The 27,638-nt window shown below is 37.4% G+C and overlaps 2 protein-coding genes across 2 annotated transcripts in view; one reads left to right on the top strand and one right to left on the bottom strand.

Moving 5' to 3' along the window:
* The first annotated feature begins 3,015 nt into the window (after positions 1 to 3,015).
* The window catches only part of LOC134213136 (myosin heavy chain, muscle-like), a 68,234-nt gene continuing 43,611 nt past the window's right edge, over positions 3,016 to 27,638 (top strand). Inside the window, exons 1-3 of the mRNA XM_062691776.1 lie at positions 3,016 to 3,160; positions 16,682 to 16,971; positions 25,562 to 25,705. Coding sequence (XP_062547760.1) covers positions 16,765 to 16,971; positions 25,562 to 25,705 — 351 coding nt within the window. The 5' untranslated portion in view covers positions 3,016 to 3,160; positions 16,682 to 16,764. The remainder of the gene's footprint in view (positions 3,161 to 16,681; positions 16,972 to 25,561; positions 25,706 to 27,638) is intronic.
* Positions 5,430 to 8,095, bottom strand: LOC134217293 (uncharacterized). Its single transcript, XM_062696051.1, has 2 exons — positions 7,367 to 8,095; positions 5,430 to 7,295 (listed from the first exon to the last, which is right to left on the bottom strand). The coding sequence occupies exons 1-2, from the start codon at positions 8,019 to 8,021 to the stop codon at positions 6,652 to 6,654; spliced, it is 1,299 nt and encodes a 432-aa protein (XP_062552035.1). The 5' UTR covers positions 8,022 to 8,095; the 3' UTR covers positions 5,430 to 6,651.

Below are 27,638 nucleotides of genomic sequence, written 5' to 3'. Positions count from 1 at the left end.
GACCTCTAGGTGAGATCGATGAAACGAATTATCCAGTGAAGGGCCATCTGCGTGTTGAGAATGAAGGCAAATTCTTTATCTACAGCCTGACCAGCATATATGCCTCAACTAACGATTAGCTTGATGACGTAAATGATGCGTGCTATGCTTGACGAAGCATATGGAGACTGCCCAACGAACGATATAAAAATTGCTATCAAAGACGCCAACGCGCACGCAGATCGGGAGAAAAAGCTCATTTCGTCTAAGAATTAATAATTGAATTTACCATTTTTATGTATATGATCACAAGTTGCGCATAATGTAAGCATGTGTCTTGTAGGCAGGTGTCCTTGGAAAAACTGTATAAATAAATTCAAATGTAACAGCTACTCAACAACAAATTTAATAAATATTAATAATACTTTAGATAATGTGTTGCACTCAAAAAAAATATGTAAGTAAAAAAATATTCTAGATACATATTTCGACTTTCGAGTGTGGTAGACACAATATTATTTTATCTATGTACTACTAAAAGAGCGAATCTTTTCACACAGTATCATGCCGAGTAGCATGACGCATCCAATGAAAATAACTAAACTAAAATGCAGTTTGTTTTGCGACTAGCATTGATCTAAATTCATTACTCGTCTGCTAATAGTTGTTAGACTCATAGTATGCGAATGCGTGTGTAGTAAATAATTCGATTAGTACATAGTGAAATCATCAAACTTTGCTACATATAGTATGGGCCAACTCAATCTGAAGCAGACGTCATACTTTGCTATGTTCTTTGAATAAGATGGACCTATGAACTAGAAGCAGACTAATATACCTATTTGGCATGGCTTCATCGAGGGTATGTCGTGCAACTCACATCATATACGAATGCGCAAATGGCATCTTGGCTTAGAAACCTCGCTGTTAAAAACTTTGCCCAGAGATACTATGCCTACGAAGTGAAGATGTCCTTAGTTGCGGGATGCAAAGCCAGTAGGAGAAAAAAGAAAATCATTGCATTGCTGCTTTATCGAATGCTTTACGAAACGAAGCACACACATATGAGTCACTTCTTACGTGATGGAGGCGAAACATAGATTTGCCCTAAAGATGCAAATAACCATTTTTATTCCAGATTTTGCCAATCACTCAAGTATAATGAAATATAAATTAACCTTTCTATGTAAATTAGTTTGTCCATAGTATGACGAAAGTTACCTACACTCAGTGAATTTCCTCTGAAACAGGATTTTTTTTTCAAAAAATAATTTGGTTCCAGTTATGAAAGAAAATGTTCACTACTGGCCTCCATTCTTTTTCAGTAAATGCCTACGTTTACTGCCCATTAGTGCCCATGATCGCATATTTGTACAATTCGCATTTTATCGATTATTTAAAAAGTATGTACATCGTTCACAAAAATCCGTTACAATCGACTTACCACAATCCCTATTTTACAGAGGAACGATTCACAGGCTTTTCATAAAGTCAGCAAACAAAGTGTTAGAAATATGCGATCATGGGCAGTTTAATTTAGTGAAATTTCACCTTAGATGCTTTACTCATGATTCAAAAAAGTTAACAATTTTGTACGATTAAAACAAAAAATATCAACAAGAATTCCATTGTGTGAAATTTAACAGGCTTTCCATTAAAAAAATCTTCCATTTTCATCACCAGAGATGATGCGTGGGATGCGTTGATCACCATTCAAACAAATGGAAATCGTTTAATTTGAATCGTGTTTTAGGTACTGAAAAATCTTGTATGTATACTAATTATTTTAATGTTACCTCGCATACACACGTTCAAGCATGTTTGACAAACGTTGACTCTGCCTCCATTAAATCAGAAAAGTTGGTGAAACATTTGACCTATGTAGAACTGTTTAAGGAACCAATCTGGTCAACTCGGTTTGTTAAACGACTCTACACACGCTTGTCAACTTGTCCAATTTACTGGGGGCGGAGTCAATGTTTGTCAAACATGCTTGACCGTGTGTACGCGGGGTGATCATTTCTTAACCAGACGAATATTGTTAAAAATTAATTAGATACGTGATACAAAAATATATACATCCTACATATTATTGGAACTCATCTTTCCCATTTTTGGGTATGTATACAACCGGCACTTGATTTTGATAACACCTTTGGTCATTCGGTTAGGCTACCTACTCGATTTATGCAAAGAAGCGCAATTGTCAATTTAATGCCTTTATCATAAATTGACAAACATAGGTTTTGCACGTGGACAGATATACATACATACGAACCCACGTGCACAAAAAGACATGAGCATAATCCTATCCTAAATCGCATGTAAAGGCAAACTCACTCTCATATTCACACATACATACATATGTTCATTGTTCATACATAAAAGAAAACAATACAGTTAAACAATTTAAGCTGTTTGAACAGCTGTTATGGTATAGGATATCCACCTAACGTAGGAAAAAAGCCATAAACATTGTATATGCGAAATATCATTAGATTCATATAACTCATAACTGTAATATAGACTTTTTTTTTCATTACCGCTAAGTAAATATTTAAATATGTAGTTACATTAGATTGCTGTATTTCTTGATATGTAAGGTGACTTGTGATTTGCAAAGCTAAGCTGTTTGAATTCACAAGCTTCAATGAATGTTGTTTTTTCGATTGATGTAGCTTTTCCTGACCTATGTACCGGTCACTTTTCACATGAGCCAGATTCTTGTACTCACATACTATCGAAATTTAGTTGTTTTTGCTAATCTAATACAAATTCAATCTACGAACCATTAATTGCATAACGCACAACCCAAAGAATGTTGGCTCAATGGCTGGGAATCTGCATCGATGACTTGTGGTTGAAACGCATTTCGCAAGCCGGGCGGTGGTTGCAAATGTATTTTTGTCTTTGGTGGTATGGCCGGTAAATAACGTCAGTTTTCATACTAAATTTAGCCTATGCTAAATTTACAAAGGCTTACACGATGCTTGATTGATTTCTGCTATCGATTCGTATATAGAATATACGTCGAACACTGTTTATGTACTCACGGTGACTAAGTAGTGTGCGGAATCAACCGATGTGCTATCTTGTGTAATGAATTAGCGGCTGCACTGCAGCGTATAAAACTGCAGATTTAACTTTCCTATTGATTAGAGCATCCTGCGACCTCGAACACGTAAGTACCAACATTAAAGTATTGGGTTTCCTTCAGTGCGTAGAATTGGTTCATAGATAGAAGTGAAAGTTAGCTGAACATTCGTGTGACAAATAGGACCATTGATGTAGTATTACACAGTACTGCTTATAAGAACAACCCTAACGAGTTGAAATTCCTGATCAAAAAGTACGTTGAACACGTGAGTGACCCATAGTGTAGCGTTGCAAATATACGTTATTGCGTTTGTCATGGCTGGAACGAATAACGATTTCGTTCGCGCGAAGCATTAGAGCGAGTTCAATAAGCAACTTGTATTGCTAGATTTGAATAACTTAAAAAAATATTGCTTTTACTCTTCATTTAGTTTCCGTTACATAAAAAATTCCACATTATATGAGAATTCGTCGTAAGTGTTTTACTTGTAAAAGTTATGAGTTCGATACGTTCGATACTATTAAATTTTCATTGAAAATTAGAAAAAAAAATATGAAAAAATTGTTAACAAGTATATGGAAATCTGTTTAATGATTGAAATGAGAAAGTACATAAATCATATCATTTGTCATTAAGGTATCGAAATATCAGGTATAGAGAGCATTTGTGCGGCATTTCAATTCCCGTGCCTAACTTTGTTTTACGAGAAAAACAAAAATCTAAATTCCTCCACAGCACAGATGTCGTAATGCGGGTTTTAGTGCGTTTATTTAATAGTACCTTTATTTATGTGTACCAGGTATATGTGATTAAGCGTAATGGAAGCTTCCAAAAAAATTACAAGAAAACAAGGTTTGTGTCTCCACAAAAGTTATAGCAAAAGTTCCACTGAAAATTTCATTACAACTGGAGATTTGTTACATTTTATTTTGACAACCCCTTTGAAATTGTTTTATTATCATTTTCATCTCTATAGTTTTTACATGTTCTATAAGACGTTAGATAATATTAAAATACGTCGTTTTGTGACTATTGCGACTGTTGAAAAATATTTTGTGACTATTAAAAAATGAAAAGTTATAACAGATTTATGATTTTTTTGTCATATCTAAGATAACAGCATTTTGATATTGGCAAATTGACGCAAAGACAATCTCATGCGCCTAACAAAGTACAAGTACATGGACTGTCGAGTTGTAAGCGAATGTAAGGTACCGTTTTGACTCAAATCCCGAACATGACTCATATTCCGTACACCAGCATTTTAGCACACTAAAACTAAGAATTTCATCAGTTTTTCATACAGAGAGCCAAGATTTAAAAAGAATTCAATATCCTATGGAGAAAACTACGCGTAAAAAGTTCAAATGAACAAATTGAACGGCAAAGCGACTGTTCGGAATATGAGTCATAATCGTAATTTGAGCCAAAACGGTATGTTTAATAAAAAACGATTCCCTACCATGCAAAGAAAAAATCAATCTTCCGTAATTTGTCATTACCTCTGAGAAACTTCAAGTAGGCCTTGACCTCAGACCTGTTCAGGCTTATTTTTCATCGTAGTAGTTATGACGCAATCTTCTATCATTGATTATGTAGAATATTACAAACCAAGACAAAATTTTCAAAACGACTTATCTGCTTTTGTAAACAAAGATTCAAACGACGATTTGACGAATCTACGCAAACCTACGCAAACCAACACCATCAACAGGTAGCGGAATCCTTCACCTACCTATTGATGGTGTTGGTTTGCGTGGGAGAGCTATCAGATTCATCAAATCGTCGTTTGAATCTTTGTTATCAAAAGCAGATAGGGTAACCGTACCCTTAGTGGAGGTAGCACCAATAGTGGAGGTAGTGGGGATTTAATGAGATTTATCATAATTATACACTTTACGATGGTTTCAGCTGATGCGTCGTGGTTTAAATATCATGTTAAATGCAACTTATCTTAAGATTTCGCTCGAAAAACTATTGAAAACAATGATTTTCCTTAACAAATTTGACTCCCTTGCACCTATAATGGTGCAACTGTACCAATAGTGGCGAGTCTCATAAGAAATCAATGGATAGCACCACTATAGGAACCAAAATTATTTTTTACCGCCACTAAAGGAACAGTGTACCCATAGTGGTGCAAGCAATATTTGGTAATTGTTGATGTTAAATGACATCTATCTCATTTTTGTTAGCAACTTTATTAGTTTATCTATTGACTAAGATATTAAAGCAGTAAATTTCCCATAATTATCAATTTTAAAAAAATATTTTCTTTTGTGGATCTACTAATACCTCCACTATTGGTACCGTTACCCTAAGTCGTTTTGAAAATTTTGTCTTGAAACCTTTAATTGTTGCTTAGTTTAATCACAGGAAGTTGATGGACCAATTTACCATGCGTCTCCATGTGCTCGTATGCTTATATGATAAACATGTTTAAAGCTTGTTGGCATAAAAAGTAATAAATATTCAAAAGTAACAAAATTACGAAGTTGGCGTCTTTGATAAAGCTTTTATGAGAACTTTTGTTGCGAAGTAGAAAAAAATAAATGTATTTAGGGTATCCAATCATGGTTTGAACCAAATGGCAGTCATCAAATGAGCCGTCAAAACAAAGTTCATTTATTTCAATATAGAGACATGTTACAACTGCGAACTCTAGTTTAAATGGAAGCTTAGTTCATTATCTTTCTAAAAACATCCTGTGTTAAACAAATTTATGCTTATTTTCATTAAAAAAAACTTAATAATTACATAACTTTGATTCGTCTCATGGTTTGAACTACTGGCAGCAGCTCCTAAATATAATACTAATTACATGCATGAAATGCAGAGGAAACCTGTAGAACAGCAAATTTGTTTCACTATTCATCTTCTCGCATTCGATTAGTAACTCGAAACGTGTGAATATCTCCAGCTAGACGCATTCGGACAAAAGTAGAACATGACTGCATCTACAAGTTCAAACCACGATACATTTTGGTTCAAACCATGATCCATTTTTACCTTGTTTAAATGTTACTATTTTAACTATTTAAAACTGTTTCTGAATTGTACGATGATGTCAATCGATTACAGATAAAAATGGGTTTCTTATGATATATTGATTTCACTCCTGTGTAGGGCTTCCAATTTTCCCGGGAATCGACTTTCCGGGAAACGGGAAATTGAATAGAGGTTTCCCGGGAATTCCCGGGATCTAGGGAAATTAAAAAAACGGGTTTTTGTCAAATATGCAATTTATTCAAAATCAATATTGAAAATACATTTCAAAACTCACATTTTTCCATCGATTGTTTTGAAATATGACTTCAAAAAACACAAAACGTTTAGGCTTTTATTAATCAGACTTGAACGACTTTCACAGCAAATATTTGCTGAGGATGAAAATATGCGCTCGCTCTCAGTTGATGTAGGCTTGATTGTCCTCATATGATCAAAGAGTTGTTGAAGGCTCTGGGGAAGTTTTCCGTTTAGTTCAAAAAGAGTTAATTCCTTCTGCAAAACCTTCGCAGCGTCATACGCATCAGTTACGGGGACATTTGCACCAGAGAATTCTTGTATCGCAGATTCTAGCTCCTGTTCAAGAGTAAGATCGGCCGTGCTCTGAAGAGATCCACTGTTATGCCCGTTATCGCCTTCAGGAATATGTCCTTGATGAACTTAAAGATCTGCGATCTTGTCAGAACTGGTAACTCTGCACAAGTAACTGTGGTCTTGTTATTGAGGAATTTCATTACAGATACAAGTTCTTTGTTCCGCCTCTCACCAATACGCTTCAGGATCGCATCATACAATTCAGTAGCAATACAAGTATTCTGATCTTTTAACTTCGTGAACAAAAAACTCAGCGATCCCTCAGCTGTTAACAGGTTAGCATCTCGACGCCCAAGAGCCTCCGACGACAGTTTTATCGGTTGCAATGCACTCATGAGATTTTGGATTGATTCAACGTCCTTCTTCGTCAAATGAAAATCTTTTTGGCCAAGATCTTCAAGCGTTTCGTCAATGCACTTCCATACTTTCAAAAATCGCTCAAGCATAGTAACAGTACTGTTCCAGCGTGTTCTGACATCAAGTAACAGCTTCAAAGATTTTCCGAATACTTTAGATATTTTTTCTTGCAGCAGAGCGTTTTTCACAGGACTGGCACGAAAAATTCGGATTACTTTTCGGATCTGCTTCAAAGTAACCGAGAAACTGCTTCTATACAAGCCTGATAGAATGAACAATGTTATGAACTTAATAATGAACTTCATAATATGATATGTAATTTTACAAACTTACCAGCGTCACTGATTACGTTATCTTCGTTCTCATATTCTTCATCACTGTCATCATAATCGTCATCTGATTCCTCGTCATCTTGAGGTATCAATTCATTCGGAACGTTTTTGTACAGCACATCACACACTGCCAAATGCAGTCCATGATTGTAACACAGCTGGTGCATATATCCAGAAGATTTACCAAACTTAATCATCACTGCAGCGCCATCAGTTGTTGCTCCAAATACATCATTCGGCTTCAGTCCAAAACCTTCTACAGCACTCTTCACTAGTGCTACAATTTTCTCTGCCGGAAGCGATCCAGAAATCGGGATCAACCCAAGATTGATCATTGCTCCATCAGCGAAATGTATGTTGATGTTCATGTACCGTTTATTGCTTACACTAGTCCATTCGTCCAGGGTTAGACTAACAGAGTGGCCTTCTTTCGATCGTTTTGCTATGTCCTGTACGGTTTTAGCCTTAGCTTCATCGAAAAAATCGTGAATCAGCTTCATCACCGATGTGTTGCTAGTTGGCATTTTCATTCCACGAGAAGCAAATGCCTGCCGTATGAACTCACTTTTGGTAATGCCCTGTATTGTGAATCCGTCTTTAGAGGCCAAGCGTGCTAATTCCTCATTTATAGATCGACGTTTAACAAAATCCAGCATTGTTGGAACGACAGAAACTTTTGATACAGTAGAAGCAGGCCGCTGTTCAGGCAACGCATGGTCCTTACGCTTGCAAGATATGTTGTGTTTTATCTCGAGATGCCGCAACAAACCGCTGGTAGATGATCCCTTGCATTTAAGGATTTGAGAGCATCGCAAGCATTCCGCTTTTTCAGCATCCGATGGTAGTTTTTTGAAGTAGCGCCAAATGTCTGCCATACTGCACTCTATCCACAAACGGTCAGTTGATTTTCCTTTAAAACATATACGTATGTATTTCGATGTGCTAAACCGCAAAATAAAAGCTGAAACACTATTCTAGTCACTGTGCACACTTCAACGAATAGATGTCCCCAATTTTACGAGTTCATCATTAACATACGTTCATACATATGCAAAACACTTTAAAGGATTAATACTACACATGGTAGTACACCCTGCAAATTTCAGAAAAAATGTATTTTTTTTGGGCTTGAAAATATATTTTAAAAAATTCATGAGACACTCCGTTCAGAAATTATAAGCCGAAAAACGAAGCAATGTTGCAGCGTTTCAAGAGAAACGCGATTCTATCGAAATCATGTTTTCAAAGTTGGTGGACCTAATAACTCAAAACGATTCATCCGATTCGAATTTAAAATTCTACTCATTTTCTGTCATCGTTTTTCTTTATCTTAAAAAATGGCTCTTTGGTGCAAACTTTTATGGACATTTTTCATTTTCCTTGTCAAAAAAACAATGTTTTATAAATAGCTCTGAATCGCAAAGGCCGATCGGTTTAGTTTTCAATAGCAAATTATAGGACTAGATTCTGCGTCTAATGCAACTTGTTGATGATGAGGCTAAGTACCAAAAAGTGTGACTCATATTTTTGTACGCACACACTTACATACATACACACATACAGACATCACCTCAATTCGTCGAGCTGAAGATAATACTTTGGCTCGGAGCGGTCCTATAGACTTTCCGTATACTTAGTATACGAGAAAGGCAATACTTAGTACAAGAAGGACAAAACCGTACGATTTTAAGAAACTTATCAATTTTGTTGTAGCTCTTACGTTGCGGCTTCTATGATGTCCGCCAATCAGCAGGTTGCTGTCGGAGTTGCCCAATGTAGGCTGAAACATTATTCTTTGTAGTCAGAAAACAACAGAATATACACATGTATGCCATTTCTGTCATATATTTAAAGTTTATTTTAAGAAAATTCCGAAAAATCACTTCTTTTCAGGTCGCTATCTGGTCAAGCGACTTATAGACTGACTATAATTGTAAAAATAAAACGAAAACCATTTCATATCAATCCATCCACACGATTTCCAATACTAAATTTGCTAAGTGAGAGCTTCGGCAGAAAAATTAGTATTTTTTGATGGCGCATGGTGCGATTTGGCAGAACCCAGGCCATCTGTTCTAGAAGTTCAGTTTATCAGCAAAGCTCTTGAACAAGGTTTGAAAAATCGATGGTGCTCAACAATCGCACCATTTGGTCGGGGTTTGACCCAATCACACCAAACTCCAACAACAAATTACTCATTTTTCTGCCCAAGTTATCGTTTAGCAAATTTAGTTGATCGTGAATCGTATCGGATATCCCTCAACCTCATAACTGAGGATATCCTACAACAACTGTATGTATAATAAGGTTTTAAGCTTTCAGGTTTTAAGCTTTCAGGTTTTCTAAAAAGAGCTGGCAAAATATTTAGGTTTCCTACAATATTTGTATAATTATCAAGCAAATTCGCATATGCCCAATTCTTATACAGATTTAGGTTAGTTACATGGCTAATTAATAACAAACCGACTACAAAGTCCAAAGGTCTTTAAGGAGGATACTCTAATAAAAACCTGTCCACGTTAAATCTCGGACACTCATCTTCCAATGCGATTTAAAAAAAAAATTCAAGCCACTGAGACGATAAATTTACATGACGGCCGAATCTCTTTAGGCTTTCAGCATGTTTTAGCTTTATATCGAATTGATAAAAGGCAAAAAATCAATTGGACATTATCTAAGTGTCCGACATTTAACGTCGACAGGCTAGGGCACACAAAAAATATTTCTTTTATCTCAAATCAACATGTCAAATAGTTTGGCGTTAGTTTTGACTGTTTTTCGGTTTCTTTTAGACTTCTGGAACCAATTTCAGGGGCCAAGAAAAAGTTTAAAAATAATTAAGTAATTTGAAAATCGGATTATTTCCATTTTTGAAAACTATTACTATCACCGGTAAGTTAACCTAATTTCGAAGGACCTATTCAGAAAACCTCCATTTAGATATAAAATGATCTTTTGGCCGTGTTTGACCCGCCGGTATTTCCGATTCCAGCAAACTAGAAACTTATAAGGGGAGTTTAATGAGAAAAATGTAGGTACTCTACTGCTATTTCTCAAGGCTCTCGTAGGTTAGCAAAATGTACCCGCAATACAAACAGCACGTGCTTTCAAAGCATTCATCGGATTACCATCACGTGGCCCTCTTGCTTCCGATTGCGGTTCCGACTACTTCAAATTTAGATTTTATTGACCCAACGAAGTACAACAGTCTCTCCAAGCCACTGGAAGAACGTTATTGTTTTTGGGGGGGGGCGTACACTAGTTACGTAAGCGATTTGTCTGGGTTTTTCAACCCCCATGTTAGATTTTTCCCATACAAATATTTTTTTATTTATATGGAGCGCAAGAAAGAGGCAAACCTCCCCCCTCCCTCCATAAGTGCTTACGTTAATAGAGTACGACCCCTGATAGGAATAGTTCCGATAGCGATTTCGACCATTGATCACCCATTTGAGAGTTAGATTTCCTGACGAAACCATCAGAAATTTGTATATGATTTTTTCACGATTTTCAAATCCTCTTCTTCGTAAATACGTCAGTTCCTTCAATAAGGTATTTTATGAGACGTTTCGCGGTGGCCCGATTATTTACTTTTGATGTTTTGTTTTGATATGATTCTGCGTGAACATTCCGTTAGGTCCGAACACAAAATAATGTTTAAAACGTTTTACTTTTCATTCGTGTTTTCTTCAGCTTTTCATGCTTAGAATGCAATGGTATGAATAAACTAACGACACGTTTTAAGAATCATATGAAAAACTTTGTTCTAAAGCCCTGGTAGCCGAAAAGTAAAATAGGTAGAATTGATGATGGGACCCATCGAAATGTTATGCCCGAAATTACCAAACAAACGGGCTCCCACTAATTGTCAAAGTCGATAAACACGAGAAAAACAGCTGTTTCGATCTGTCTCATAAAATGCCTTATTAGGTACAAGAAACAGCCGTTATGGACAGTATGTGCTGAAAAGAATCATTAGTAAAGAACTTTCAGCAATTTTAATAATCTGGATGTTGTTACAGATTCTACACAAAGATCAAGAAATACCCATGACTCTGCAAAATTAAAAAAAGTCCGCAAAATTTAAAAAAATCGGGTCGTAGCACAGTGACGGAAAGCCGGAAAAAACCTCAAATTTTTTTTTCGTGATTTTCGTGAAGCCTATATTTTTTTATTATACATATATATTGAATGAGCTAGTTCAAATATTTTTTGATTGTAGCTTGTAAATTTAATTTTTGGTAATGACATGGAAATGCTAATATCATCTTCCAAACTTGGACGTACATGTTCATGATAGAATTAGAGGCGAAAGTATAGAATTGATAGTTCCGTTAGGATACGGCAGGCATGAAGAATGTTTTTATAGAAGTCGATTTGAAAGCGAGCTGAGGGCAATATTTGTGATGGCACATATCACACGACCTTCCTTCTGCCAAGCTCCCGTATGAAGGGGGAGGGAAGAATATCAGTGTGGAAGCTGATATATCTCCACTGGCTAAATTTTTGGTGTTTTGTTGAAGTTCATTCCGTAAAGTGTCTCCCGAACAAATATGTATGGGAAAATGAAATTTGGTAAACTTTTTTGGGAAAGATTCGAAAACATCTGGTATTATGTATTAAAATCTTTTTTTTTTGTCTATTTTACGGTGTTTAGTGTGGTGAATTGCGCCAAAGTGGGAAATTGACTGGTGCAATGCTAAAATGAGGACGCTGTCTTTGTTCTAGATCCTAGGGCCTGGCTTGCGGAAGCCCATGGAAAACATAAAGTGTGTCGGATAACCATCTTAACCTCAAAATGAATTCAACGTTTCAAAATTACTCTGTGGTGAAGTTTTGAACGCAATCTCAGGTTTTGTCCGGGATTAGTATGAGGGCCCGCCACTGTGCATAGTGCCGAAAACTGCTAGCTTTTTAAAGCATCTTCAATTCACTAAACTTTTCAATCTTTCTTTTAGGTGAGATTCAAAATGTAGTTTAAAAGCATATTTTTAACTTCGTAAGAGAGGGGCGCCCAAATTAGATTACGCCAAGGGCGCCGGAGATCCGCGCTACGGCTCTGGTGTCACTCGGGCGAGGCCGAGTGTCCAAACCGGTGTAGGTACTGTCTGAAGCAACCATGGCCTGTAAGGACCTGGGTCAGGTGGAAAGTGATTTCCCCATGGCGCCTCCTGACCCACGTACCTATCTCCGGTATCAACCTATGTGTCCATCTACCCTTAGTGGAACTGTCCCACGCACGCTGCCATTTGACCATTGAGGCCAACCTGACAGTCCTACGGATGCCTCTCGTGCCGCGCATTTCGAAGCACTCTATGTCTTCACCGATAACGATGTCAATAGGCATCATACCGGTGATGACGCAAAGTGCATCGTGCGACACGGTACGGTACGCGCTCGCAACTCTTAGGCACATGAGCCTATACGTACTTTCTAACTTCGTTCTGTAGCAGTTGATACGCAGGGCCGTGCCCCAAGCTGGCCCCCCATACCTCAGTATAGACAGAGCGACACTAGCCAGAAGCTTGCGCTTGCTGGCATAAACCGCAGAGCTATTGGACATCATCCAGGACAATGCCACTATAGCTGTGGAGGCACGCTTGCAGGCGTAATTGACGTGGCTACCAAAGGTGAGCTTATCGTCGATCATTACCCCCAAGAGTTTGATGGAGCGTTCAGAGGTGACCGCGCAGTTGCCTGCCCTTATCACCGCTTGTTGCTCCGACTATCGGTTGTTAATAACAACCACCTCAGTCTTGTGGTGAGCCTGTTCTAACTTTCTGGAACACATCCACTCCTCCACAATTGCGATCGAGTGGGCTGCAGTCAACTCCACCTCTTCGATCGATTCGCCGTAGACCTCCAGCGTAATATCGTCAGCGAAGCCGACGATTACCACGCCCACCGGGAACTTCAACCTCAAGACACCGTCGTACATGACGTTCCATAACACCGGACCCAGAATTTTGCGGAACCCCTGAGGTTATGTCAACGCACTTCCGACCCGCCTCCGTGTCGTATACCAGTACTCGATTCTGGAAGTAGCTTCCGAGAATCTTGTACAGCTACTCGAGAATTCCAAGACGGAGGAGCGCATCTGCAACAGCTGCCCAACTGGCACTATTGAAAGCATTCCTCACGTCGAGAGTCACTACTGCACAATAGCGAACTCCCCTCCTCTTACGCTGGATAGCTATCGCCGCGGATTTGGTAACCGACAAGATAGCGTCTACGGTCGACTTACCCTTTCGGAAGCCAAACTTGTTACTCGATAGACCATCCGCACCCTCCGTGCGTATCAACAACCTGTTGAGGATGATCTTCTCGAGCACCTTCCCCGCCGTATCAAGCAGGCATATTGGTCTATATGCCGACGGATCCCCCGGTGGTTTTCCCGCCTTTGGCAATAGGACCAAGCTCTGCCTTTTCCATGCTTCATAGAAGACTCCCTCGTCCAGGCATCTCTGCATGACAGATCTGAACATCTCGGGAGCCTCAGCAATGGCCGCTTTGGTGGCAATCCCCGCAAGTTCCGCCACAGTTACTCTTCCCTCCAGCAGCCACGAACGCCACCCGTCTGTCAACACTTATGCTAGATGTTAAGTTTAAGTGTTCAGTCTGTGCAGACAGGGAGTAGATTCGAGTTACTTCGCCAACTCCAGTAGCTTTTCTAACGTTACTATCGCCACCTCAACATCGGCTGCTTCTGCCCTCGCTGCTAGCGGCCAGTGATTAAAGCCGTGGTGCGGCAATAGCAGCTCAATTATTGTCTTCAGCCTCGTTGGTCATCGTTCGGAAAGTGCCAGTACTCCTCTTGTTTTGCACGGCTTCCCCGTATTTTCACTCTATGGGCAAGCAAGCCCACCCATCATGGCATGGTTGATAGTTGTGTGATATTTTATCACACGTGTGCGATTTATGGCCTTCTTCGTCGCAGCGCCTGAACAAATTGCTGGTATGCCATTATTATTACCAGAAGGGTTTGAGTCTCAGATTTTCTGCACACTTTTCCTACAATCAAGGTTTATGGATAAACAAACATATCTCGCGCTTAGTTTCATAGGGGCGTAACTGTATTGATCGATTTCTTTTCGTCGATGTTTTCTTTTTATTATTGTACCAAATTTCGTTAGTTTGTCGATGATTTAATAGTTTGATGTGATAAAGGATGATTGTATCTTGCACCAGAATTAATAATTACGGTTGTAGCTTTTGAAACAATTGAGTTATTAACAAAATATAAAATCGATTAAGAGAAATCGATCAATACAGTTACGCCCCTATGAAACTAAGTGCGAGATATGTAACAAAAATGAATAAAATATGGGTCTGGAAAATGGGACACTTTAGCGGAAATCTTTAGTTTTTTTTTTCAGACACAGCCAACTCTGATCAATCCACCAAGCGGTAATAATGCGTTCCTCGTTTATTATTTGAAATAAAATAGTATTTGTGTATAACTTTTGAACCCATCGTCTGATTTGATTTCGATTTAAAAAACGGCTACGCAGCTTCAAAGGATTGAATTATGTTGGAATTTGGAAATTGTGTGTTCTCGATGTCATGTACCAGAACAATCCATACCAGACAGTTAACGTTGGATTAAACAATAGACTAGGAACAAACACAGTATTTTCCCCTGATGAAGACACCATTTCCATATCGAAACGTCAGATAAATTAACAACTTGTTTCAATCCTTTAAGACTGCGTAGCCGTTCTTAAAATCGAAATTTAAATATAAATATACGTGAGTAAGTGAGTGTTAATACCAAGCGAAAGGTTTCCATTCCAGCTTTGTAGAACAAATCTAGACCAACATTTGAAAAGGGCCTGACAGACAGGGCGTGGTCTAGAAATGTGAAAATCGCATTAAAATAGATAGGTTAAAATACGGCACTGGCAAGAGTGCGATTATTGTTAGCAACCCTAACAAATTATGTGTACTGCGTATTACACCACGTATGAACACAATTTAGATCCACACACATGATTTAACGAGGAGTAGGAGGTTGAAGGATCGAATCCCTCCAAGACACGTGGATCTTTTTCGCAAATTTCATATCAATTTGTCCATTTCGTAACACAGCCAAGATATTTATCAAAAAAAAAGATTTTCGTACTGCCGAGTTACCGAATAATAGGCAATTAACATGATTTAAATTCAATCATTAACCGGAACAAATGTGCAACTGCCAAACCCTTACTATTATTGCATTGCCAAATAAAACAGCACACGCAAATATAGGGGGGGGGGGGTTAATTGATCCCTCTTTTTCGGACTTGCTTTGATAGCAGTCTTTGATTTTTTTAATTTTTTTGAAGACTTTCAGATTTGCTGAGCATATTCATGAATGAGTTTTGTTAAGGAATTCGACAGTTCAAGCATTCTTAGAATTTGGGATAATTGATCCTTTTTCTATGATATCTAATCAAGAAATATTTTTCGAGACAACTTTTCATCAAATTAGTCAAATCTAAAAAAAAACACCTGAACACATTTTTTTTCGCCAAATGTTTGTATGAGTTACTAATAAGGGATCAAGTGTTGAGATCCATATTGAGATTACAAATTTATATTTATATTTATTTAGATTTAAATCTAAATATGTATCCTGAAATTGTGAAGTATTTTGGACATTGACATTTCAATTAGTACGCTTTGTACATTTAAGGCTATGTGCTGTGAAAAAATGATAGCATTTGGTCTGGTCAATGTTAGAAGAAGTTATTCAAATTTTGCATGGCCAGTGTAAAAATCTTTAGAAATGTCCAAGCACACAAACCGTCCTATAAATTTAGTACGGATGTCAATTAAAAAAAAAGTCACTACATAATGATCATTTGTCTAGAGGATTTATACTAAAAAATAACGGATGCCAACTAAAAAATTGGAACAAAAATAATGGCTTGGGATAAAAAATACAAAGAAATACAGTTCAATCTGATATATGATATACAAAGAGTTGTCCTTAGTCTTCAAACTTTGACTAATGAATATTGGCATATGGTCCGTGGTTCGCCGTGCGGCGCAGCTTAGACTTGATGGTAAAACATGACATGATCGATTTTCGGAAAGCTGCTTCTGATCCTGCTTATGAGTTGCTTCGTGTCTTTGGCCTTACAATACCCTTTGTATACAATGGAGCTGAGTAGACCAAACAATGCTATGATAGTTTTCGAAATAATTTCACATTTTTTTTAATGTTCGACCGTCTACTTTTCCCGCGATCTTTGCCTTTGTCTACTTGAAAATTTTACAAAGCTCGCCGCAGTATTCAAAGTCTTTAACCTATCGTTCACCTTTTTCCTTCCAGGTAGGCATCTACGAGCTAATTCATCCTTCTACGCATCCTAGTCGCCCTCTCAAAGCCCCCATCTAACCTCGAACCAGCTCAAGATGCCTAAGCCAGCAGTGCAAGTTGGCGACGATCCCGATCCATCGGAATGGCTGTACATTTCGGAGGAAATGAAGCGGGCTGATCAGAGCAAGCCTTACGATGCGAAGAAGGCCTGCTGGGTTCCGGATGAAGCGGAAGGCTACTTACAAGGTGAAATCAAGGCCACCAAGGGAGAATTGGTAACCGTCGGCCTGCCCGGAGGAGAGGTAAAGTTCGCTTTTGCACTTCTAATTGATAGGATACGGAAAACCCAGTCAAAAATGACTGTCTTGATTCTGAGAATAGGTTCAGCAAAGCACTACTCATCACGATCATTTTCACTATTAGGTTTATAATAATTGTAGGTCTTTGGATGAAACTTTCCAACTGCTGTATATGTAGGGTTAAGGCAGGCATTTTTGTCTTATCATCATAGTCTCGAAAACCAATAATAGAGACACTTTTTTGCTAAACTCAGCATCAACTCAAACGTTCTCCTATAAACTATAGCCTACAGTGGACGTTGCTTTTGTTGGTTTTAGCCCCTACGACGATGGTCAGAAATACCTGCCGTGTCCCTAGGTAACGAAGGAAAGTTTCCTTAGAACACAAATCAACAAATAAAGACTGTAGTGCATTAGATATATGTTGTTATTGTATATTATGTTTTGTAATTTATGTTTTGCAGTTGCATCGTATTGTCAACATATTTTTTTCTTCTTTTTGGTCACATGGAAAATAGAATGAATGTATATTTCTAACGAACTAACGATTTTTGTGTTTCCAATATTGTGTAACTGATTGTGTTATGTAATAGTATAAAAATGTTATGTAACAGCATTGATCCGCATTGAAGTAATGCGCATCACAGGTGTTTAGCTTTTACAATTATAGACAAGACAATTACGCTCCTAAAGCTAAACACTACTAAGTTAATTTATATATAAAGGGGTGATACTGGCCGTCGTAGCATAAAATACGTATGAGGTACTTTCTAAAAAGGAATTTTCATCATGTTTGTTCCTATGTTTCATGTTGTTGCAGCAGTTACTGTATCTCACTTCCATTATATCAATTGCCATCCCTCGAAACTAGCTATTAATATTCCATCATTGCACGGCATTAGAATCTGCGTTTGTACAAATCTTCTTTAGTTAAATTGAGATCGATAGTCTTATTAGGTAGAAAATTTGTTTGCTCCTAATAATTAACTTTGAATGATTTTCACCTAAGACATTACGTGCTGGTTTTAATATGATCAATTTTAGTCATAAGCATAACAATTGTTTGAGAATAAATAATGTTTTATTTGAATCCCCACCTAATTTGTCGATTATCCTCTTATGATGTTGATCTAACTAATCCCAGCCAAGTCTGCTTGATAATAGACAATCCTCTTTTTCATCAGAAATCCAATTCTATCAATAAATATTCATCTGTCATAGGACGAGACCATCCCACCACTTAATTATAACTCTACAGATACGCTTTGAAGCCTTAACAATAAGATCGCCCTCAGTGTCTTGTAACGTCATTTTTCATTTATTTAGCATACATCTAATCAGATAACTGAATCAACAATTTGACTCCACAATACACGGTTCGAAGTCACATGTCTTAATAATCGATTGCGCCCAGGCCTGCCAAGTCGTTCTGTACCTGGTCAGCTCACCCCGCCCGCTTGTGCCTGCCGAATCGGCAACGGACACCATCTTTGTAGCGTTGTAGTCCAGCCCAGCGTGTTCTTGGTTTTCTACGAAGTGGCCGGCCTTCATCTGATTATCTGTTGAATATTATATTCCCATAGTTGTACGTCCAATATTGGCTTATGGATGTCTTGTGAGGTGGAAAAAGGTGAAGTGAAGACAATTCAGTATACATTAGGTTATCTTCAAAGTATGTACAATGTACATTGTATGTAAGGCAGAGATATTATCCTTAATCAAAGAGCACTCTGAAAAGATATCATCTTTTGAGCGTTTGATGATGAACCGGGTGACCATGGTGTTGCGAAGACATTGCTACTACAAAAGCAGTGAAAAAATGTTTCTCCATGACGAACATTGCAGTTTGTTTGCTGAGCAGATAGATAACTAAAATCGATATCCCATCATTCGATCAGTATCGTTGATCAGAAGATCAAATGGCGGGATAAATTGCAGATCAATGTCTGGACAAAACTGTCCTTGCTCCAAGCGATCTCACAATCTTTAATCATTGGCGTAAATAAGGGGGCCGGGGGGGGGGGCTGGCCCCCTCCAGACCTACTTGTGGCCCCCCCCAGAAAATTTTAAAAAGTAATTCCAACTTAGTCAGTTTTTATTTCATTTACATATTTCCTACATATTTCTTAATTTTGATTATGAATTCTATAAACATATTTTTTGTTGCGTTATCACATCTATGACCATTTGTTCAGCAAAGCATCGAAATATTTAAGTTGGACCCCCGGGAACATTTTCTCGATTTTTAAGCTAAAATCAATGCCGCTTCCAATTCAGTTGCTAGCTTAAAATAATAAATTTGTTCTGCATTTGTTTGACTAGTATCCTGGTCGCAGAAACATAAAAACATAATTGTATTAAGATATAAATATTTCTGTTCTATTAAACTACCATCCGCTTCAAAAAAGACTGAAGCAACTACTTCAAAATGAGCACATGTACACAAATCCGGTCAATGAAATTTCGAACGACCATTCTTTCGAAAATCTTCGAGTTAATCGCAAGGTATGCCGCAAAACAGTTGATCAAATTCCTATGAAGCTTTTTGATCTCGCTATATAATTCTGGCACAGAAAGATATAAATTTATAAAACTTAAGAATCTTTGTTACAATGACAGAAAAATCAACAACGCATCCATTGAAAGTATTAGGACAAAACTTAGGCAACCTTCGCACTCATAGCAGGGATTGCATTAAAGAAATATTTTTATAATCCTCAAAAGATCTTGTTCCATTTGATTTTTTGGCGATTTCATAAGGATCATCGGAAAACTCTTTTGTGCCTGCTTTAGTTAGAATTTGTTTTTTAGGATAAAAAAATTAGATTTAGAAACCAGTCATCATTTCAATCAGAAAACATTTCTTTTGCAGCACAATTCAGATCGATTTGGTTGCTTCTCAAGTCTCTTTGATTTTTGCAGAGAAATCTCTCACCTATTCAGAAAACCACAATAAAGCCTCTTCCTAACGTCAGTAACTACAAAAACCCTATGTTATTCTGGAATTTGATTTATGACTCATGGAATTTATGACTCATAAAAAACACTTTAGGATTCCAAATTTGTGTTCATCGGTACTTAACTATTTCAGCACATAGCATACATTTTGGAATTGCATGAATACTTATATTGATTATGACAAAATTTCGTAGAATTTATTCCACATCTGAAGAGTTTCAAAAATTTCAAGTTTCAAAAAGATCGAGATCTTTATGCATTAAGTAATCATGGAAATGCTTGAAAACTTTCAGAAATATACTCATATCGAATTTCATTTATAGATAATTCGAAGAAGATTCTTGAATCTTAGATTACACAGTTATCCACATTTAGTAACATGGAGAAGACAAGTTGACACAGACACAGCGTTTTGAAGCAATCACAGCATCATTGGAAATTAATTGTATTATTCGCTATTTTTTTTTATGTTACTTCTAGGACGAATGAGCGATAAACTTAGTCAAACAATTTCTATTGCAATCCATGCGCACTAGACTGGCCCAGATTAGTATGGGGAGAAAAAAAAATTGTCGAATTCCACGGGGCACCCCCCAGAATTGTGTCTTTGGGTGAGAAAATCAATCTCTGAAAATTTCAGCTCAATCGCTTGTTGCATAAGCTGGCGCATTTGATTTGAAGTTTACATGGGGATTTCAGCCAAAATGTATAGGAAAATACACCTCCGTCACTCATTCGATCTGGAGATTGGTTCTGATTGCTCGATTGACCTCAGAATTGCAAAAACGGCAGTTGGTATGCTACAGAACAATTTCACAGAACATTGTATGATGATTAAATTTTCAAAAGCGAAGTATGTTTGTGTTCCAAAAAATTTTAGCGAGCTTCATAGAAAACGAAATCGTTTCCAAGAATATTGCACTAAGGGCCAATTTCTTCACCTCCGCTTAACTCTTAAGCGGTGCTTACCCATACGCTTAAACCTGGTTTAAGCCCTAAGCGGAGGTGAAGAAATCGACCCTAAGGGCCGATTTCTTCACCTCCGCTTAGGCCTTAAACCAGGTTTAAACGTATGGGTAAGCACCGCTTAAGAGTTAAGCGAAGGTGAAGAAATTGGCCCTAAGTGGCATAAATAGTGCTGGCCCAGCTATCACCGGAATGATTCTCTCATTCTTCGTCTTCGTCCTAACTCACCGTGTTGGCTTTGTTACACGATAAGTATCAGCGTCACTCTCTGTGGTGTGTATTAAAATCTCCTCATTGTGCACAGTGTGTGAGGAAACACGAAGCAACAAAAAATTACGCATTTCTCAATATTTAAAAAAAAAAAGTGGAATTTTTAAATTTTATTTTAATCCACTCTTAAACATGCACTAAGGTCTAAGGATTTTTTTACTGACCAATATCAAAAACTTTTCCAATTCTGAAAAATTGAAAATAACAATGCATTTTGTATTTTTCAAGGGGTTCGTTTTCATAGCCCAAATCCACTAAATCCCGTTCCTTTTTTTTCCTTATTGGGTATTTCAATCACTGCGACCATGTGTTAGATCTATTGTGATATATGCCCCATTTGATATAGCTTTGTCAAGTTGACGCACCATTGCTATGTAGAGCAAATGCATTCCCTTGACTGCCAGCGTCTTCCCAATGCGGTACTATGGTTCTGATGAATCGTACTACCATATTGGGATTTGTTCTTGGGGTTTGATTTTTCAAGGGGTTCGTTTTCATAGCCCAAATCCACTAAATCCCGTCCCTTTAGGCATGGGGAACCAAATCCCGTGACACGTTTTCCGAACTGTAAACCAGCCTTTAAAGCCAGTGTGGGCATCAGAGAGAAAAAAATAATGAGGAAAAATGTCAAAAGACAAATTCGAAAAGAGTAATAGGGTGAGTTTATTGATTTCCCGTGGGGAAATCTGCGGATAAGAAAAACAAGAATCTCAACAAGGAAGAACATTAATAAGAAATAATTTTTATTATTTCCATGAACATGGTTGGCGCATGTGAATAAAAATCAAAATCAATTCACAGTCCTTTTTGATCGAAATTGATTTAAATGACGCTAAAAGTAGCCTCACATCTCGGGAATCTTGTCCATTGATTTTGTTCTCATGTACTTCCAAATAGGCCCACACATGTGTAAGCTCCTGATCTGTAAACTAGCCTTAAAGTACGTATGGACCGAAATTCGACGAAATTTTCACTCGGTCTGAAACTGCCTTAAACTCGAATTTGTCCAGCTGATATATATTTTTTTGTTATAAATTATATAAACTAAATTTATAAATTATTTTGTAAATATTTTTTCATGTCATCGTTTTTTTTACAGTGGATGAATTCGAAATATTCAGAATTATTCAGAAAGACTTCGAATGATTCTTAATGTTTCGAAAAGAACCAAACGAATAAAAAATATGTGGTAAAGCAGATTTGAAACAAATAGAATTACCCTACTTCGCAAGATTTAAAAAAATCAATCCACTAATAAAATTGGCCAAATTTTAATGCCATTTTTGAGATCTTGGAAGAATCGATGAAAAACGGGACAAATTGAAGAATTTTTAGATTACGACGGGACAGCACATTAATGTTTAAAAAACGTGACTGTCCCCTTAAATACGGTACGTATGGTCAAGGCGGCTCTGTCCCAGTGTGGGGATGTAATGCCAATAAGAAGAAGATGTCGGACAGCACTGTTTGTTACACTGACGACTCCCTCTTCGAAAGTAGAGCAGATGCTGGCGTATATTCACGAAAGCTGAGATTGGAACAGTTTTCAGAAGGACAGCATCTGCTTCCTATTAAAAGATACGTGGTTTGCCCACAACCGAACCACTTTCTCTACAATATTTACAAGTGCAATGAATAGAAGTGCCGTATGAAAAATCGGATGTATTAATGCATGTAGAAAAAGAAAATCGAATGTATTTTTCATATATATCGTGTTAGACACAAGGACGTTAAGCATAAGGGACGTTTATCATAAAATGCGCCAGAACAAAGATCGGAATTTAATGTTACTAAAGCCTGGTATATTTATCGTCATGCAATCAAGCACATGGACAATAACTTTATTATAGTCTGAGACCGTCATGGCAAAGTGTTTTCCCAGCATGATGCAAATTAGAACACACTCACCTATTTTTTACAACACGTATGTTGCCTTTGTTCGCATAAGCGTCCCATGTAAATTTTCTTTAACTTGAGTAATATGCCGTTAAATTTTTCAAACTCATTTTACATGGAGAAATGCAAAAATTCTAAAAAAAATGATAAAACCTGCAACGTTTGTGAAAGTGTGGCATAAAAAAATCTTTATCTGTATACATTGCTATGGAACCATTAAAAAGATCATAACTATTTTTATTTTTTGTGCCAAAGTGTAGCGATATCTGGACTGCGAAAAACTAACTGGATAGGACAACACAAGTGGGTTTTGATTTTCAAATGTCTAGAACAAAGTCAATTATTTTATTATGTCTTCTGAAAGATGAGGTCATTTTAAGGCTATTTCTGAAAGAAAATCAAAATCGTCAAAAACTGACATGCTACCCTTATTGGAATCGCAGCAGTACGTAGGTCATCAACAAAATTCATGTATACGTATGCCTCAACTAAAATCATTTAAATAAATTAATCTAAAAATCAACTTTGAATATGCAGAGTTCATTTATTTTGGTCCCACTACCCACAAATCGCCAAAGTAAAAGACTAATTATGAATGCTACTACATATCGTCATTTAATGATTATGAATGCCACACCCAGTATAATGTCATTATGAAGTAATAGTATTTGTTCCGAAATGAGTGAAAATTTTAAAAAATAAGTGTAGAGCCTTCGCTGTATTGAGCCCACCCCAAGCATTTACAAAGTGTTAGTCAGAATGATCGCAATCAATTTAGTACGAAACGCTTCTCGTCGAATAGAACTTGTAGCGTTGAAATAAAAGATATTTTAGTTACCAGATAAAGATTGTCGCTGTCGTCAATGTCGGGAACATCTTTTGCTGGCGAGGATAGGAAAAATACATCCGATTTGACAGTTCGGTACCCAACATGTTTCGGACAGCAGAACAAAAGAACCGAAGCGACAATCTTTATCTAGCAACTAAAATATCTTTTGCTGAAATATGTCATCCTTCGTAATGCGCACGTGGTCCTAGATCGCACATGCAGGCTCGTTCTTACTGTGTATCGCAAACGATGTGTTTTCCACTAGATTAAAATTATTAGCATATGACTCATTATAATATTCTATAATTCGGAATCATTTGTATGGAAATAGGCTTTCGTGGTTTTATAAATGTTGGTATTTTAAATGTCTCCACAAAAAATAATAGTTAACTCATCTACTTTCATAATTAAATTCGTAGGGAGCTACCATGTCATTCCAAGCCAAGTAGTGGAGTTAAAATTATTCATTTTTGATTACCATATGTATTCGTTTCCTGAGAAATATAATGAGACATCAAAATCTGAACGTAGAATGGGGAAATAAAATAAAAAATAAAGCGTTTGTTTTATATACTGTATCAATAAAACTAATAAACCATCAATGGGAACCTAAAGGTTTGTCTTAGTATTAGGCCGTTGACGGTAAATATCTAACAAGTGTCATTGTCAGGGTTGTTAATCGTTAATTTATCGTTATCGCCGATAAAGTTGATTGTGATCAACGTTATCGGTTGCTACGATAACGATGAATCAACTGAATTATTATCGTAGTTCGATAATTTAACGTAAGTCTAAGACAGTCGTTGATACAGAATAATGAAACGAAATTTAATTTCTATTTTTGTTATTGCGCTTTTCTTGAATTAGAATTTTGTGGTGATCCTAATCGGAGCAGCATCGGTCTGGACGTCAACGTTTGATTTAAAAATAGGTAAATGTTTTCTGTCCGAAGCAGTACCACGTGTTCATCTATAATATAATGAAATTAGCCTGTTTTAACGATTGTTGATCGGAACTCATAATGGGATGAAAGAATTTTAATTGATAATAGTTTTGATAAATTAGTTGTTTCAACAACGGTTTCCACAAAGTTATTAGAGCGGTATGCGATACCTAAGACATATTTCCTAAGACTTTTAATTTCATTTTTTTAATTTTTTTGTTGGTGTCTGATAGAGAGATAAAGCTGATGACGTGAGTTAATGATGTAAGTATGTAAGCAATTATGCACGTATATATGTAAGTACTCTCAAATGAATGTGCGTATGTATGTTTATGAAGAGTTTTTTTTATTGGTGGGTTCGTGTTCGGATGTATGTTTAAATTAAGTTGTAACCTTTTCAATGTTTCTACGTATAACACAGAGTGGTGACAACAACTATGGCTATTTGTAGTAGTATTCACATCATTACATTACACTCAATCTTTTCCTTTGACTCAGCATCATTATGTACACAATAGTATGTAGTTTTTTTTTCATGAAAGCGTATCATAGGAGTTGAAACGTTTGGTTTTCCGTATCCTTCTGCATTTAAATGAAAATCAATAGTTTTAGCATAGATCGAGGATAACTCCTGCAATTCCTATGTTGAAACTATTGATTCTTTATGAATTTAGTTATTTTCATTACGAAAAAAAATCAATAATTTTCTTTTTTGAACCTCTTCCCTACAGACGAAGGATTTCAAAAAAGATCTGGTTGGCCAGGTGAACCCTCCCAAATACGAAAAATGTGAGGATATGTCTAACTTGACCTACCTCAACGATGCGTCCGTTTTACACAACTTGAGAGAACGCTACAGAGCAAGACTTATTTATGTAAGTATGATGATTAACGTCAACGGGGTTAGAATGGCTGTACGGAGCTGTACGGAGCAAATAGCTAATCAACAAGGTCTATACTGCCGCTAACCGCAAGTCGAGCACATCTGTATATGGACCCCATATGTGCTCGACTTGCGGTTAGCGGCAGTATAGGTTGTGATGACAACGAAAAAATGTATACATTTAAAGTCAAAACATTCCGAATGTTTTTATTCAATTTTATTTCTTTATTCAAATTTAGTCTTCGCTCAGTATCCCCTTCTATTTCCAAGCGCTGCGTTAGATATTGAAACACATTGTTCTGTTATTTTGTAAACACTGGATAGTCGAATTTTCGCAACTACGAGGTAGTGGTCGGAGTCTATATTCGGACCTCTGAAGGACCCCACATCTATAGCATACGAGATATGTCGGCCGTCTCCCAATCACCTATCGGGTATCACATGGTGGATTTGCGGACCATAAACGTTGGTAGCGGAATGAAGGCTTTCCTCATACCAATAACGACAGGACGAAACAATTTTTTTCTCACGATCTGCGCAACTGCGTCTCCGATGATAATTTTTACATAGTGCGGCCTGCACACATGTTATAAAATTCTTTCTACTGCTCATATAAAACGAAATTAGATCGAACCAGGGTTCTTATATCAGGGTTCACTCACTTCGACAGTTGATGGGAGAGACTAGCGCGGGGGTGAAAAATTCATTTTCAGTGCAAAACATAAACAAACTCGGTGGCTGCCCCATATAAAAATCCAAGATGGCTGATTCATGTAATTGGCATACTGCTACACCTGTTTATATTCACCTTGGATCGAACCAAATCAACCTGAATTGTAATGCTAGTGTTGGGCACTCTGTTGGTCTCATCAAAGTTCACATAGAACGTAGCCTTCACGTCATCGGGCATATCGTTTTTTTGGGTGGGGCATATGTATATGCTGAAGAAAATGTTTTTCTAAAAAACATCGCTTTTCAGTTTCCACTGGATAACACTCGCTTCATCTGCTTGTCGATCACAATTAAGCCAACCCCACGTTCTTCTCTGTCACTGCCGCTATAGTAACTTTCATAACTGAATGACGTGTATTTGCATTGGAGCCCAATGCTCAAAAATTCACATTCCCCGGTTTTGGGCTAACATTTTTTCAAAGGTTACTGCCACGCTAACGCAGCTTTTCTGCAGCTCACGAGTCAGGAGTCCAACACGTACGGGTACATCCAAATTTGTCGCATTCCAAGTTTCCATCTGCGAGTCTTTATCCTTTATTCATTGCCGGGGCCGGAAGATGGGTGACATCGCGTCCGAAACCGGGCGACAGAAAGGTAATTTTTAACTCCTTTGACGATTGTAACAACAATAAGTGTTATGTCTTGTCTCGCGTCGCGTCTTAAGTGCCGAAACTGTTGCCGTTGAATTTATCCGTTTGCTCTAGTTCTGCCTTTGGTATGCTACCTTACCGGGGATGCAATACCTACGCGTGTTGAGGAGTCGCCTTATGTAACTATACAGCATAGAGTGCATAGTTTTGCATAGTGTTCCTCGTTGACACTCGGATTATGATCTGTTGCCTCTAACGTGGGGAACAGACGCTCAATCAGATTTGCCTCTCCGGGGAGGAGCATAAACGATTACCATGATTCACACCTTTAGTTGCCCCATCTCCCTAAGGTTGCTCGTACCCTGACCGGCTCCACGGAGCAGTAGAGATAAAAGATCATGTGCAACAGGCTAAGGACTACGGAAAGGGGTTCATTTTTTTTCTTTAGGTAAATGGAATACTATTATTATTATTTATTCAGACCAAGGATGTTATCGATCATTTAGTAATTCGCGTTCGATCATTTAGTTTTAGTAGATTGTCAATAACTCATTCCAGAAGCTGAATTTAAAAATATGTTGTATGGTGGACTTCTAGTGCGAA

Source organism: Armigeres subalbatus, chromosome 2, assembly GCF_024139115.2.
Source record: "Armigeres subalbatus isolate Guangzhou_Male chromosome 2, GZ_Asu_2, whole genome shotgun sequence".
Lineage (NCBI taxonomy): Eukaryota > Metazoa > Arthropoda > Insecta > Diptera > Culicidae > Armigeres > Armigeres subalbatus.
The sequence above is the reverse complement of the archived record's forward strand: the minus strand, read 5'-3'. Positions and strand labels throughout refer to the sequence as shown.

Excerpts from the sequence above, each read along its gene's own strand:
- LOC134217293 (XM_062696051.1), bottom strand. The coding sequence starts at position 8,021 with ATGCTGGATTTTGTTAAACGTCGATCTATAAATGAGGAATTAGCACGC. Across the intron at positions 7,296-7,366 it reads TAACGTAATCAGTGACGCTG|GCTTGTATAGAAGCAGTTTC; the intron begins GTAAGTTTGTAA and ends TCATTCTATCAG.